The sequence below is a fragment of the Drosophila nasuta genome, chromosome 3 (genome assembly GCF_023558535.2).
Source record: "Drosophila nasuta strain 15112-1781.00 chromosome 3, ASM2355853v1, whole genome shotgun sequence".
Lineage (NCBI taxonomy): Eukaryota > Metazoa > Arthropoda > Insecta > Diptera > Drosophilidae > Drosophila > Drosophila nasuta.
In genome coordinates this window covers 10,265,098-10,276,524 of record NC_083457.1, presented here as the reverse complement: position 1 = coordinate 10,276,524, position 11,427 = coordinate 10,265,098, and the positions used below count along the sequence as shown (strand labels likewise).

The following is an 11,427-nucleotide window of genomic DNA, read 5'->3' as shown; positions in this document are numbered from 1 at the left end:
TAATCATTAAATACAAATTTGATGACCAATTTTTTGAAATTACTATATAACTATTATTTCGATTATCGGAAAAAGACGTTAAATAAAAAAAAATTTTTCTTTGAACTTCCCTTTGGAAAGTTGAAGATTTGTATGGATGTTTCTTATTAATATTTCCTACCGATATTGTGCAAAAATGCTATAAGCTTTACAATAAACAATATTCTATTTCCACCACTGAAATGTCTACCGGGTATTATCAAGACGAATGCAGCTCTTGAACTTGCTGTCATATTTAATTTGCAGATCAGCTGGATATATGAGTGTATTCAGCGCGCTCTCCGCCATATCTTTCATTCATATTTTCAAAAAATGAGCGGCGAAAACATTGACACTAAATTTAGAAGATCGGAGGCGACACGCGCCCCTGTCGCATATTTATAAACATTTTCATTTCATAAATACACGACTGTCTGTGTATTCGTATTTATGTTCGTACTCCCACAATGTCAGCTACGTTTTATGCTCTCATTTTGGCCCTAACATCCATCGCATCTGTCAGTTGTCAATGTGGCCTCGCAAACAACGGAACAGAGTCACTGAAATTGCTAACTGGAGATGCCCAAGTGGTTATTGTGCACGGTATGTTGTCTGCTACTCATAGTCTCATCTCTGGCCATCGATGAGCTAGAACCAAATGTGGATGGAACTGAAGAAACAAACAACAAGCTGCCCAGCGTGGTGCAGAGAGCTGTGTGCACCGTCAACGCCGGCGAGGTCAAGGCATCTGCTGAAGCGGTCACCACAAAGACTCTGAAAGGAGTCTGCGGATCAGGTATGCTGTAAGCACTTTCAAACAAAACATCCACTAAATGGTGCCGCCTTAGATGAAATGAATCTCGCATTTCGCAATCTGGAGGAGAAGTTGTACGGTGAATTGCGGGAAATCAAGGAATTACTGAAGAAACTAGCGGATGTCCAAGAAGAACAGGACAGCAACGCCATTCCAATTGTGCCTGTACCCAGCATCATTAAGCCTTTCACTCTGCAGCGCTTTAAGTTTGAGCAGATCACTGTGAAGCCCAACCAAGAGGTTGCATCTAAGAAACTTCAACCACTGCTGAAGCAACTTGAGAGTGCGCCAGAGAGGGAGGAAGAAGTGGATAAATTCAATAATACTATGCTGGCTGATGAGGATTTTAAATTGTTTACGTATTACTGGAAGCTGGAGAACATTACGGAGCACTTTGCGAATGCATCGACGGAGTCCATGAAGAGTCCCATCTTCAGCATTCGAGGCAAGTTTTAATTGTAAGCAGTAGCCAAAAAACAATCCTCCTAAATATCTGCCTACACAGGTCGCACAGTTCAGCTGCAGTGCACGTTCCAGCATTTGCATCGCGATATGATCAATTTGCAGTTAACGCAGGCATATCCATCCAAATCGAAGGAGAACAATATTATATTGGATATGGGCGGGCAGTTGAAGCATTTGAAGTGGGCTGAGCATGAGACATTGAAGCATAAGATTTCCTTACTCGATCAGAGTCAGACCCATCGAAGGACTCAGGATCTTAGCTCGCAGGAACTGACCAAGCTCGACATGGGATTCTCCATACCGAATAGTGCTCTCTTGGGCAGCAATTATGTGCGTCACAACTCACTGCTAATACAAGTTATTTTATATTTGTGATTGGGATTCTATATAATCAAAACTGTTATTTAAAATTAATGAAAGCAACCAAAACACCATTTAAAATGCAAAATAAGAGATAGGGGGATACAAGGGGGGGTCAGTTAAAATTACAATTGCGATGCAGGCTTTTAAAGTTTGCTGCGTGCTCCCTTCGCCTTAATGTCCAGGAAAGGCATTGCGATGGGATACAATTCTTTGCAAGACTTAAAGGCAACAATATCGTTGATTGTCTTATGACGATCCATGTTCGTCACCTCACTGACATTATCCTTCGAGTCCGCTGCGATTGCAGTGGCAGTATTAGCATCCTTAAGTGTGGAAACAATGTGCACCGACAGAACTCTTCGCTCATCACCATCCTTTGCTATAAATCTCTGCAATAACGATAACTCATTTAGAGTACCCAAACAACACAAGATTAATAAACATTTTTAAGATACCTTGAAGTAATCAACAAAATCAGATTTTGTTATTTTACGCAGAATTGCGACTTCGGCCTCTTCGCGCTCAAAATGATACGTTTGCAACGCAATTTCGCCATAGAATTGGCTAAACTGCTGGAATATATTCTTCGGTTTCTCCAGTTTTTTAACGATCAAAGCCTCTTTATGGCGCTCGAATTCATCCTGCGGCATGTCCTCAATAACTTGCTAATAAAAAATAATATTAGATCGATTGTTTATTTGTTATAGAACAGAGTGTCCTTACCAAATACGTCTCGAGGAAGTTCTCGATTCGATCCTCAACAAATGAAGGATGCTTTGCTGATTGTACAATGATGCGTATGCCATTGGATCCATTCACTTTGCGCACGCCACTGAAGACTATGTAGCCCAGTTGTTCCTTTGTGCGTAAGCAATCGTAGCAAGGTTCCGACAGTACCTGCGACACCAAATTGACCATAATATTTGTGTGATCCGTTTGTGCCCCGCACTGCATATAGAGCTGTGTGCAGGAGCTCATGTGATACTCGTTTTCCTTTTCGAACAGATAGCTATCGCCTGGTCAACAAAAAAATATTATTAATAAATTAATCAATCAACATTCTTTCAAATTGTATTACCAGGCAATAATTTGTACTCTCGTTTCTTGAGCATTTGTCGAGCTAAAATGGGCAATTTTGTGGCATTGGTTTCCTCGAGACGTTTGTTAACGCGTCCAGCGATATCGGTTGCCTGCTGCTTGGTCACATTGCCAAAGATAAAGCATTCAGTGTGCAGACGCTGGAAAAACTCCTTAGCAAAGTTCAGCACGCGATCGTAGGTCACAACTGCAATTTGCAAATTAATAAATGCAATTAGCTAAGATCAATTAAGAATAACTCACGCTCCATAGCGTCTAGAAGTTCTACATTTGCCCAGGCATTCTCCGTAAGGAGCAGGGCCAGATAATAGATGGAATGTTGATACGGCTGCTCAGCGTTAAAGTTCTTTAGCGACCTAATGTGTTCCTCCTTGAGTATGTCAAAGCGCTTCTCGTCAATGTTGAAGTTAAACAAATGATCCAACAGTTTTTCAAGCAATACAACTTGCTTGTCATTAAAGCCACGAATGGTAAACTGCAAACCGAGAAAAATCAAATTAAATCTAATTGAATTCAGTTAGCTAATTACTTACATCAATGCCACATGGTTTGGTAATGACGCTGAGCTTTAAATTCGCCAGCTCCGCATCATACAAGTATTCGTTAAGTTGATCCTTGATTAGCATAACCATCATGTGGTTTAAATTGCAATTCAGCGGATCCAAGTAGGCAATCGGATTGGACATGTCGAAAGTCATGCAGGCTTTTGGCTTGTTAAACTGATTGTCCTGCTTGTGCCACACACGCAAAATGGGCGTGTCCATAATAATCTCGGGATGCTTAGGCGCATCACTGGGAACTTCAGCGATGTCAAAGTTGCTTGGTATAAAACTGTTTGGCAGTGATAATTGTAAGTTTTCGTTGACTTCACAGTTTCCCCAGCACTGAAAGAAACGACCAAAAATTATTTACTGAACCATACATTTTTGGAATCAATACTTTACCTTCAATGTAGCCTCTGGTATACGCTCCAGCCCGTACTTCGTCTTGTAATAGGGCTCAACTTGATCAACGGACTGTTCATAACTCTGACTAACTAGAGAGATTCTACTTTTTTCGGGCACCAATTCTTCGAGCAACTTACAAATTAATTCGGGACGCCATTCATTACTTAAATAGGGAGCGCTTAAAACTTCCTCTAATGGAAATATTTGCATGGACGACACGGTGTGCGTGACTAAGTTCTCGGGTTGCTCTTTCTCCTTGAAACAAAATCGCATTTCGTTCAGTTTCACACACTCATCAAAAATCCATTTTTTGGGTCCCTCTTGACGTAACATTCTCAAGTATTGAAATATTATGTTCACAATATCGTCAACATGCTCCAAACCTTCCTGCGTCAGATCCACTACGATGTCAAAGAAACCAAAACCATTCTGTGTGTTCTGATGTCCGGCCATAAGACTGCAAAGAGATGAAAGCATTAATTCAGAGCATACAATACTCTTCCATTTAACTTACTCATTGCACCAACCGAGTCTGCGCAATTCCGACAAAATGCTGCCCTTGCCTTCATGTCCGATAAGGTGGGTTAAATAGTTGTCCGGCTGCGATCACAATTATATATTAATCTATAGTTTTATTAGGAATAAATTAAATCTTACGCCAGATTTATAGAACTGCGTTAGATCGTCCGTAGTGAAGCTAATGGTAAGCGAGCGCACATCCTTAATAGGCACCACCTTCACCTTTTGACCATACTGATCATCTGCAAACGGTTCCCGCGGCCATTCCGGCACCTTTACATTTTTATTTTCGATTTCGGAGAACTTCTCAATGACCATATCCTCCAGTTTGTCCAGAGATTCTAAGGAATTAAAAGAGTAGTTGTTAAATTATTGAAATTCATAAAGTTTTCTGCAGTTACAAACCTTTGCCAATGACAGCCAGGCACATGATGTTGGCCGAATACCATTGTTTGTGAAACTTGAGCAGCTCATCGCGCACATCGATGCCCTTTGTCTTGGGGATTTCGGAGAGCGTCGCCTTGTTTCCGCTGCCAAACTTGTTGTACGCATGTCCTGGTTTCGCTAAGTGCCGCTGCACTTGCTTGATACGCCACAGATCACTCGATAGATTCTTCTCATGCTCCGAATTCACTGCATTTATCTCACGCTCCGTTGCACTGGACGTAAACAGTGGTGCAATAAAGAACTGCGCAAAACGATCTAAGGCACCGTCGAGTTTATCGGGAGCCACGTGGAAATGATACTTGGTCATGAGCGGATATGTTGCCGCATTGCTGCTACCACCGCTCTGCGATAAGTAGGTTGTATAACCATTTTCATGCGGATACTTCTCGGTGCCCAGGAAGAGCATGTGCTCACAGAAATGCGCCAATCCGGGCAAATCCTCTGGGTCTGACATGTGACTGCAACAGAAAATCGTCAATTATAGTAGGACAATATGGAATAGAAAAGATGAAATGCTTACCCAACCTGCACGGATAGTGCAGCAGCGGACACGTCAGTTGTCGGATCGGAAATGAGCAATACCTTGAGGCCATTTTCCAATTTAAGTCCACGATAATCACGCGTGTCCTGTTGCGATTTCTCGATGTTGTTTATGCTGCAATTATTTCGATATGATTCATTAGATTTATAAATAATAATTAGCATGATTTGCAAAAAATTCACCGAATAATTGGTTTAATTTCGTCAGGTTTCACTTGCACCGTCATTTTAGGCTTGGGAGTCGCAGATGCTGATGATACAAATCGATATCCAAATAATGTGTGGCTCCTGCAAGATATGCCGCTGCTGTGTATTGCAAAATGACAACGACAAACAATAACAAAATACGTTTTATTATGTTATTAATATAGGTTTATTTATTCAATTCGCGTACGCTCGATTCAGATCAGCTGTTACCGCAAAAATCGATTTGCGGCTGGTGGAAAGAGTTAGATACGTTCGCCTGACAAACATAGGACCGATCGATGTAGCTATTGTTGGGGAAAGTGTATAGCTGGCATTATGGAAGCGAATAGAAATATAAAGAAATAAACGATAAGAATACAAATCAAACTTAAACAATTTGCGAAGCCAACGTTTGTTTGAATTTTTACCAAAATATGTACTTATGATTGCACCTTGTTTCGCAACAACACCAACAATTCAAAACATCTGTGATTTAGAGTTGCCACCTTGCAACAAATTTTGAGAATGATACTTGCTATTTTTATTCGCAATGCAATCATTGATATTTTAAATCAAAAATTTAAACCAGTATATGAGAAATATTTGTGAAATTAGCCATAAAGTCAATACAGATGTGATGTATATGAACAAAATATTTATTAATTAAAGTAAATAATCTGGATAATATGTGGGAATTGTATGGTAACCTTACATACCGCCAACAACTTTTGGACTTATAGAACACTGGCTAGCTGCAATTATCGGCAAAAGGTTATCGACGGCGGCGCACGATTGTTGTAACAGTTGTTGTAACTGCATTTTATTATTTAACAATTAAAAACCATTAGCAAGTGCACTTTGCTGTGCTGTGCAAGAATTAAATGCAAGATATTCGGTTAAAAAACCGTCCCCGAGTCCAGAAATGTGAAACTAGGGAGTTTGTGCATTTGTTTTAAAGAATATTGGTGCAAATAAGGCTTGCAATTGTAAATTTTGCTTGTGCTACTGTGAGTGTGAGCGTGTGTGCGTGATAAGTGCAACACGCAAATAAAGAAGAACTGGGAGAGCAGAGCACGCGAAACAACACAACACAAATAAAGAAGCAATTGTCTCGAGGTATAAAAATGAATATTTTTCTTATTCTTAATTCGTGCAATATACTTTTATGTGTAAATATAGATATTAAAGGTGTCAATTAAAATATATGCTAATTGAATAATTTCGGAACTTAATATTTCTGTTTGTGTGTTGTGTGTATTATATTTTTGTATGTAAAAAGATTGTGTAAATTGTAAGCGCGCATCATTGATTTATTTAAATATTTACATTGATTTAAAAGCAAATAGCATTCATCAGTTTAAAATATGTATCATTTTTTCTTGCTAAATATATTCATATGTATTTACGTAGTACATATGAGGAAAATTCGGTGCCATTCTCATTTGAAAATTTCGCTGACGCGGTCGCTTCGACCTGAGTCTGAGTCTCTCGAGTAGTCGGAGGCCTGGAGGCGACACCACTTGACAATGGAATGAGAAAATCAATACGCTTTTGGTATTAGGGCATCTTAGGTGCCGGTCGTCGTTCCTTCCTTCAAAGGAACTCATTAATATTACTGCCAATTGATTAATTGAAAGCGATTACGTTAGCAAATATTTGAGGGGAGGTTTAATAAGTAAACAAAGAGATGTCGATTGAGATTAACGTCTGTATTAATATGCGTATATAATAAATACTTGCTGGAAGTTTACAAATAGAATATATATTTCTGAAAAGTAAAACTCAATTTTAAGATATGAAACGTATATCAGTAACTCTCTTTAAAAGCTAATAATACATTTGCATTTTAATGGTAGCTAAAAACAAGTATGGATAATTATGAAAAGGGCCCGCGCTATTGTACGTCTCGAGTGTGTCCAAAAATAAACACCAAAGGAACAAAACGGCACGTTTAACACAAAGAACGCAATGAAACAAACAACAAACTGTTACATTTTCATATGTCGCAGCCTAAATACCCTAGTTTTTTTGCAAAATAATAATATATGTTTTGGTATTACTGAGTTTTTAATAAATTATCATAAAATTATTTTATATAGTAATTTGAAATGTATATTAGGTATATGCATTTCTTTTGTAGCTGCAAATTGTGGGGAATACCCATTATTCGAAAATAACTAGAGGGTATAATAAGTGCGATTTCTGCTCGCAATTTGATTGAAGATATTTTTATTTCAGTTTCAATTGAGTTCAATTAGAGCTCTAAAAGAGCTCTTCTTGCTGTATTTTAACAACGCAATGGGGTTGTCTTTATCATGATTGTTTCTTTTGCTTTCGCACTCGATGTCATTACCCACTGCGTATCACAATCGGTGGAGTACTATGTAAACATCATATGCAAACAAGGAAATGTTTATTAAGAAAACACAATTAGCTTATTAATCCTCCAATTATTATGATTCAATTAGTGTATCACCTTTTGCAGAGTTTGTTCAATCAACCAACCATTGCTTAAGTGAATGCCAAAGATGGACAACGAACAGCCGCATCAGGAGTTGGTCAAGTGCGTCTTAGTTGGAGACACTGCCGTGGGAAAGACTCGTCTGATTTGTGCCAGGGCCTGCAACAAGCATGTGTCGCTATCACAACTGCTGTCCACACATGTGCCGACCGTCTGGGCGATCGATCAGTATCGCATTTACAAAGACGCAAGTGACAATAACTGTCTGACATTCGTAACAATGTTCTTCGATTACACATAGATGTTGTTTTTGTTGTATCTTTATAACAGGTGCTCGAGCGATCGTGGGAAGTTGTAGATGGGGTTAATGTCTCATTGAGATTGTGGGACACATTTGGTGATCACGACAAGGATCGCCGCTTTGCGTACGGCAGGTAAACAAAACTGCTCCAATTTGTTGAAAGATTAATAAATCAATTATATTTGTCCTATTTAAATGTAGATCCGATGTAGTGCTATTGTGCTTTTCCATTGCAAGTCCGATCTCGTTGCGCAATTGCAAGGTCATGTGGTATCCGGAGATACGTCGCTTCTGCCCAGATGTGCCCGTCGTCCTCGTTGGTTGCAAGAACGATCTGCGCTACATGTACCGCGATGAGAACTATTTGTCCTACTTTGGCGAAAAGGGAACGTTCGTAAGGTATGCGTAAAGCCTTCTTTAAAAAAGAATCATACTTAATTTCCTAACATTCTCAAAATGCATCATCTCCAATCATTTTCTTAAACTCTTTATTATTATACTCCCCAGAGCTGCATTAAAGAGCGATTTGGTCATGCCGGATGAGGCACGCGCCGTTGCCAAGGAGCTGGGCGTAAGCTACTATGAGACTAGCGTTTTTACGTATTTTGGCGTCAACGAGGTCTTTGAGAATGCCATCCGATCGGCGCTAATAGCGCGTCGTCAACAACGCTTCTGGATGACAAACCTGAAGAAAGTACAGAAGCCACTGCTACAAGCACCATTCCGGCCACCGAAGCCGCCACCACCGGAGGTTACGGTTATGGTTGGCCACTATCGACAGGACATATACAACATGTTCCTGTCACAGGCATATGCCGATCTCATTCTTGTCGCTGGCGGCACAAAATTTGCTGTGCATAGATTCATGCTTGCCGCTGCATCGAGCATTTTCCAACGCATCCTGACCACGGAGTTGAGCGATATGGGAGGACGCAGCAGCAGCGAGTCCAGCATGGTCAGCTCAACGTTTGGAGAGGCGACCATTGCTGATTTTAATGATGATACTGAGTATCTCATACGCTATGAAACACGCACACAACGGTAACTAAGAAACTAATTTGGTGTAATTAGTCAAATTATTATTTCTTAATCTTATTCTTCAACTAGCATGTGGGAGCATCTTAAGAGGCGTTCCAGCTATCAAGCCTTGCCATTGGTCGAGTCAAAACGGTCGGGAGATTTACATAAAGATCTGCAGCATCCAGTTTTGCAAAGTCTGCGCTTGGTTCAAGTGGAGAATCAACGGGGAGTCAGTGCAATCCCAAACAATCGTCACCCTCAACAAACTCATTTCACCACAGGCTCTTCATCAGTGCCTAAGATTCATTTACACCGGCACTATTGATAAAGAATGCAGCAATATTCAGGTAAATCAAAAGTATTTTATATTTAATAGACTTTCTAAAATCATGATTATCTATAGGAAATAAGAGAAGCTGCCGATTTCTTAGAACTGCCTCAATTAACCATGTTGCTTACCAAGCCACAAAGCATCATGGACAGTCCCAAGTGATGAACCAAATCCACACATTTGTCTTGTAAGTTGAAACTTCAGGCTAAACAAAATTCGATTAACTTATTAGATTTGCATTTACAGCGCATAAAGGAGAGCATGGAGAGGCATTGCATCGGCGATGGTTGCTTCACCGATGTTACCTTTGAACTGGATGATGGTCTGATGAAGGTGAGCCACAATATTCAACTAGTTTTATTTCAAATATATGTTAAATTCTATTTTTACTTAAAGGCACATCGAGCTGTCTTGGTTGGACGCTGCGACGTTATGCGAGCCATGCTCTTGGGTGACTTTCGAGAGGCACATTCTAATGTGGTATGTGATTAAAAATGTGTCATAGATTTTAAATCCTTTTAACTGAAGATTTTAACTGCAGATTGTTTTCCCTGGAGTTACCATCTATACATTCCATAAGCTGTTATGCTATCTGTATACAGATCAGATTCCGCCCATCTCAGCGGTGAAATGCCTCAATTTGCTGGAATTGGCCAACCGATTGTGCCTACCGCGCCTAATCAATCTAATTGAGTGCCGCGTTATCGAAGATCTCACAATAATCTCACAAAACGAAACCAATGAAACGGTGGATCACTGTCTCAAGCTGCTAGAGCCCGTCAAGGTGCGCCGATCAACCAAAACCAAAATAAAAAATATTAAAATACTTTTGATTTTTATATTGCAGTTGCACAATGCTCATCAGTTGGCTGAATGGTGTATGTCGTATCTGTGCGTTAATTACAATGTTATTTGTAAGTTTTCACTCAAGGGCCTCAAGGCTCTGCATCAGGATAATCAGGAGTATTTGCGGGAGCATCGTTGGCCGCCAGTTTGGTATCTGAAAGACTACGACTATTATCAACGTTGCATCAATGAATTGAATAAGGAGCTGAAGCTTAAGAGCTCACGCCGCGATTTTCCCAGCGACGATGAGGGCTGTCTATGCTTCACTGGAGGTAAGTGTCATCATCATCAACACTCATCTGCCATACACATACAACAGACAAAGATAAACATGATATCACATCAATCTGCCACAAGATGACCCGAAGAAAACCAAGTTATGTTCTGCAATATTACTAATTGCTTAGAGTTTTTTTCCATTGAGATACTACGATCCAATAAATAAGAAAAAAAGGAAGAAGTTCTGCTTCTGGGTTTGTATTTGTTTTGAGTCTCGTTACCTCGTTTTCCTTGGCTTCATGCAACACACTGTCCAAATCATCATCACAATATTAATGTGCAATATTTGGACAAAGTGTTTTCTTGGCTGCTAGGTAAATCAAAGCGGAATGGAGTCGTCACGTCCAGCACGACCAATGGAGACAGCAGTGGCGGAACAACGGCCGAGAATCAAATATTTAATAGCTCAGCCAACTCGATGAACCACATCGACTTAGAGGCGGACATCGATCTGAATCTCTGACACCCAGCCTTAGGGCACGGAAGGTGCGTAACTTGTTATCAATTTGATATTTAATTCATTAATATATCTCTATGTTGAAGATCACTGCGATTTATTGTGATTCTGCCCGTGCTGATTTGTTTCATCTGTACAATTCTAAGTATTTTGATACTTTTCCAAATACACACATAACAATCGCCGTGGACTATTGGATGGTGGCGGCGACTCTGCTTTTGACACTCAAAACACCGCCCAGGGACATATATGGATTCATTAATTGCTTCTCTCTGATATGCTTCAAATTATGCCTAACTAAAGTGCAATATACTCGTATGCATATATACATACTT

At 39.9% G+C, this 11,427-nt stretch overlaps 3 protein-coding genes across 9 annotated transcripts; 2 read left to right on the top strand and 1 right to left on the bottom strand.

The window, feature by feature from the left end:
* Positions 1-341: 341 nt before the first annotated feature.
* On the top strand, positions 342-1,672 carry LOC132791672 (uncharacterized). The gene is made up of 3 exons (XM_060800700.1): positions 342-814; positions 867-1,277; positions 1,338-1,672. The coding sequence occupies exons 1-3, from the start codon at positions 598-600 to the stop codon at positions 1,670-1,672; spliced, it is 963 nt and encodes a 320-aa protein (XP_060656683.1). The 5' UTR covers positions 342-597.
* On the bottom strand, positions 1,644-5,996 carry LOC132791665 (insulin-degrading enzyme). 7 transcript variants are annotated; one of them, XM_060800685.1, is made up of 14 exons: positions 5,826-5,996; positions 5,606-5,725; positions 5,395-5,517; positions 5,192-5,326; positions 4,630-5,129; positions 4,363-4,565; positions 4,220-4,305; positions 3,703-4,162; positions 3,292-3,642; positions 3,002-3,233; positions 2,739-2,945; positions 2,384-2,676; positions 2,116-2,325; positions 1,644-2,049 (listed from the first exon to the last, which is right to left on the bottom strand). In XM_060800685.1, the coding sequence occupies exons 2-14, from the start codon at positions 5,683-5,685 to the stop codon at positions 1,804-1,806; spliced, it is 3,126 nt and encodes a 1,041-aa protein (XP_060656668.1). In that variant the 5' UTR covers positions 5,686-5,725; positions 5,826-5,996; the 3' UTR covers positions 1,644-1,803. The 7 variants fall into 7 exon arrangements, with proteins under 7 accessions (XP_060656668.1, XP_060656669.1, XP_060656671.1 ...); XM_060800686.1 differs by having other exon boundaries at positions 5,850-5,996; XM_060800688.1 differs by having other exon boundaries at positions 5,606-5,702; positions 5,850-5,996.
* Positions 5,997-6,158: 162 nt separating this feature from the next.
* On the top strand, positions 6,159-11,364 carry LOC132791667 (rho-related BTB domain-containing protein 1). Its single transcript, XM_060800693.1, is given in 15 exon segments — positions 6,159-6,513; positions 7,866-8,105; positions 8,189-8,292; positions 8,361-8,558; positions 8,667-9,200; positions 9,267-9,420; positions 9,422-9,526; positions 9,583-9,663; positions 9,665-9,697; positions 9,757-9,843; positions 9,907-9,990; positions 10,052-10,294; positions 10,358-10,628; positions 10,932-11,121; positions 11,179-11,364. Coding segments are annotated over 14 exon segments (2,364 nt in total). The 5' UTR covers positions 6,159-6,513; positions 7,866-7,916; the 3' UTR covers positions 11,270-11,364.
* Positions 11,365-11,427: the final 63 nt, after the last annotated feature.

What these genes read in the sequence shown, in the direction of transcription:
- LOC132791672 (XM_060800700.1), top strand. Translation starts at nt 598, where the DNA reads ATGCCCAAGTGGTTATTGTGCACGGTATGTTGTCTGCTACTCATAGTC. An exon ending in GAAAGGAGTCTGCGGATCAG is followed by an intron (nt 815 to 866) that starts GTATGCTGTAAG and finishes GTGCCGCCTTAG; the next exon opens with ATGAAATGAATCTCGCATTT. An exon ending in TCCCATCTTCAGCATTCGAG is followed by an intron (nt 1,278 to 1,337) that starts GCAAGTTTTAAT and finishes CTGCCTACACAG; the next exon opens with GTCGCACAGTTCAGCTGCAG.
- LOC132791665 (XM_060800685.1), bottom strand. Translation starts at nt 5,685, where the DNA reads ATGTTTGTCAGGCGAACGTATCTAACTCTTTCCACCAGCCGCAAATCG. An exon ending in CGCAGTTCTATAAATCTGGC is followed by an intron (nt 4,306 to 4,362) that starts GTAAGATTTAAT and finishes TTGTGATCGCAG; the next exon opens with CCGGACAACTATTTAACCCA. An exon ending in TACCAGAGGCTACATTGAAG is followed by an intron (nt 3,643 to 3,702) that starts GTAAAGTATTGA and finishes CGTTTCTTTCAG; the next exon opens with TGCTGGGGAAACTGTGAAGT.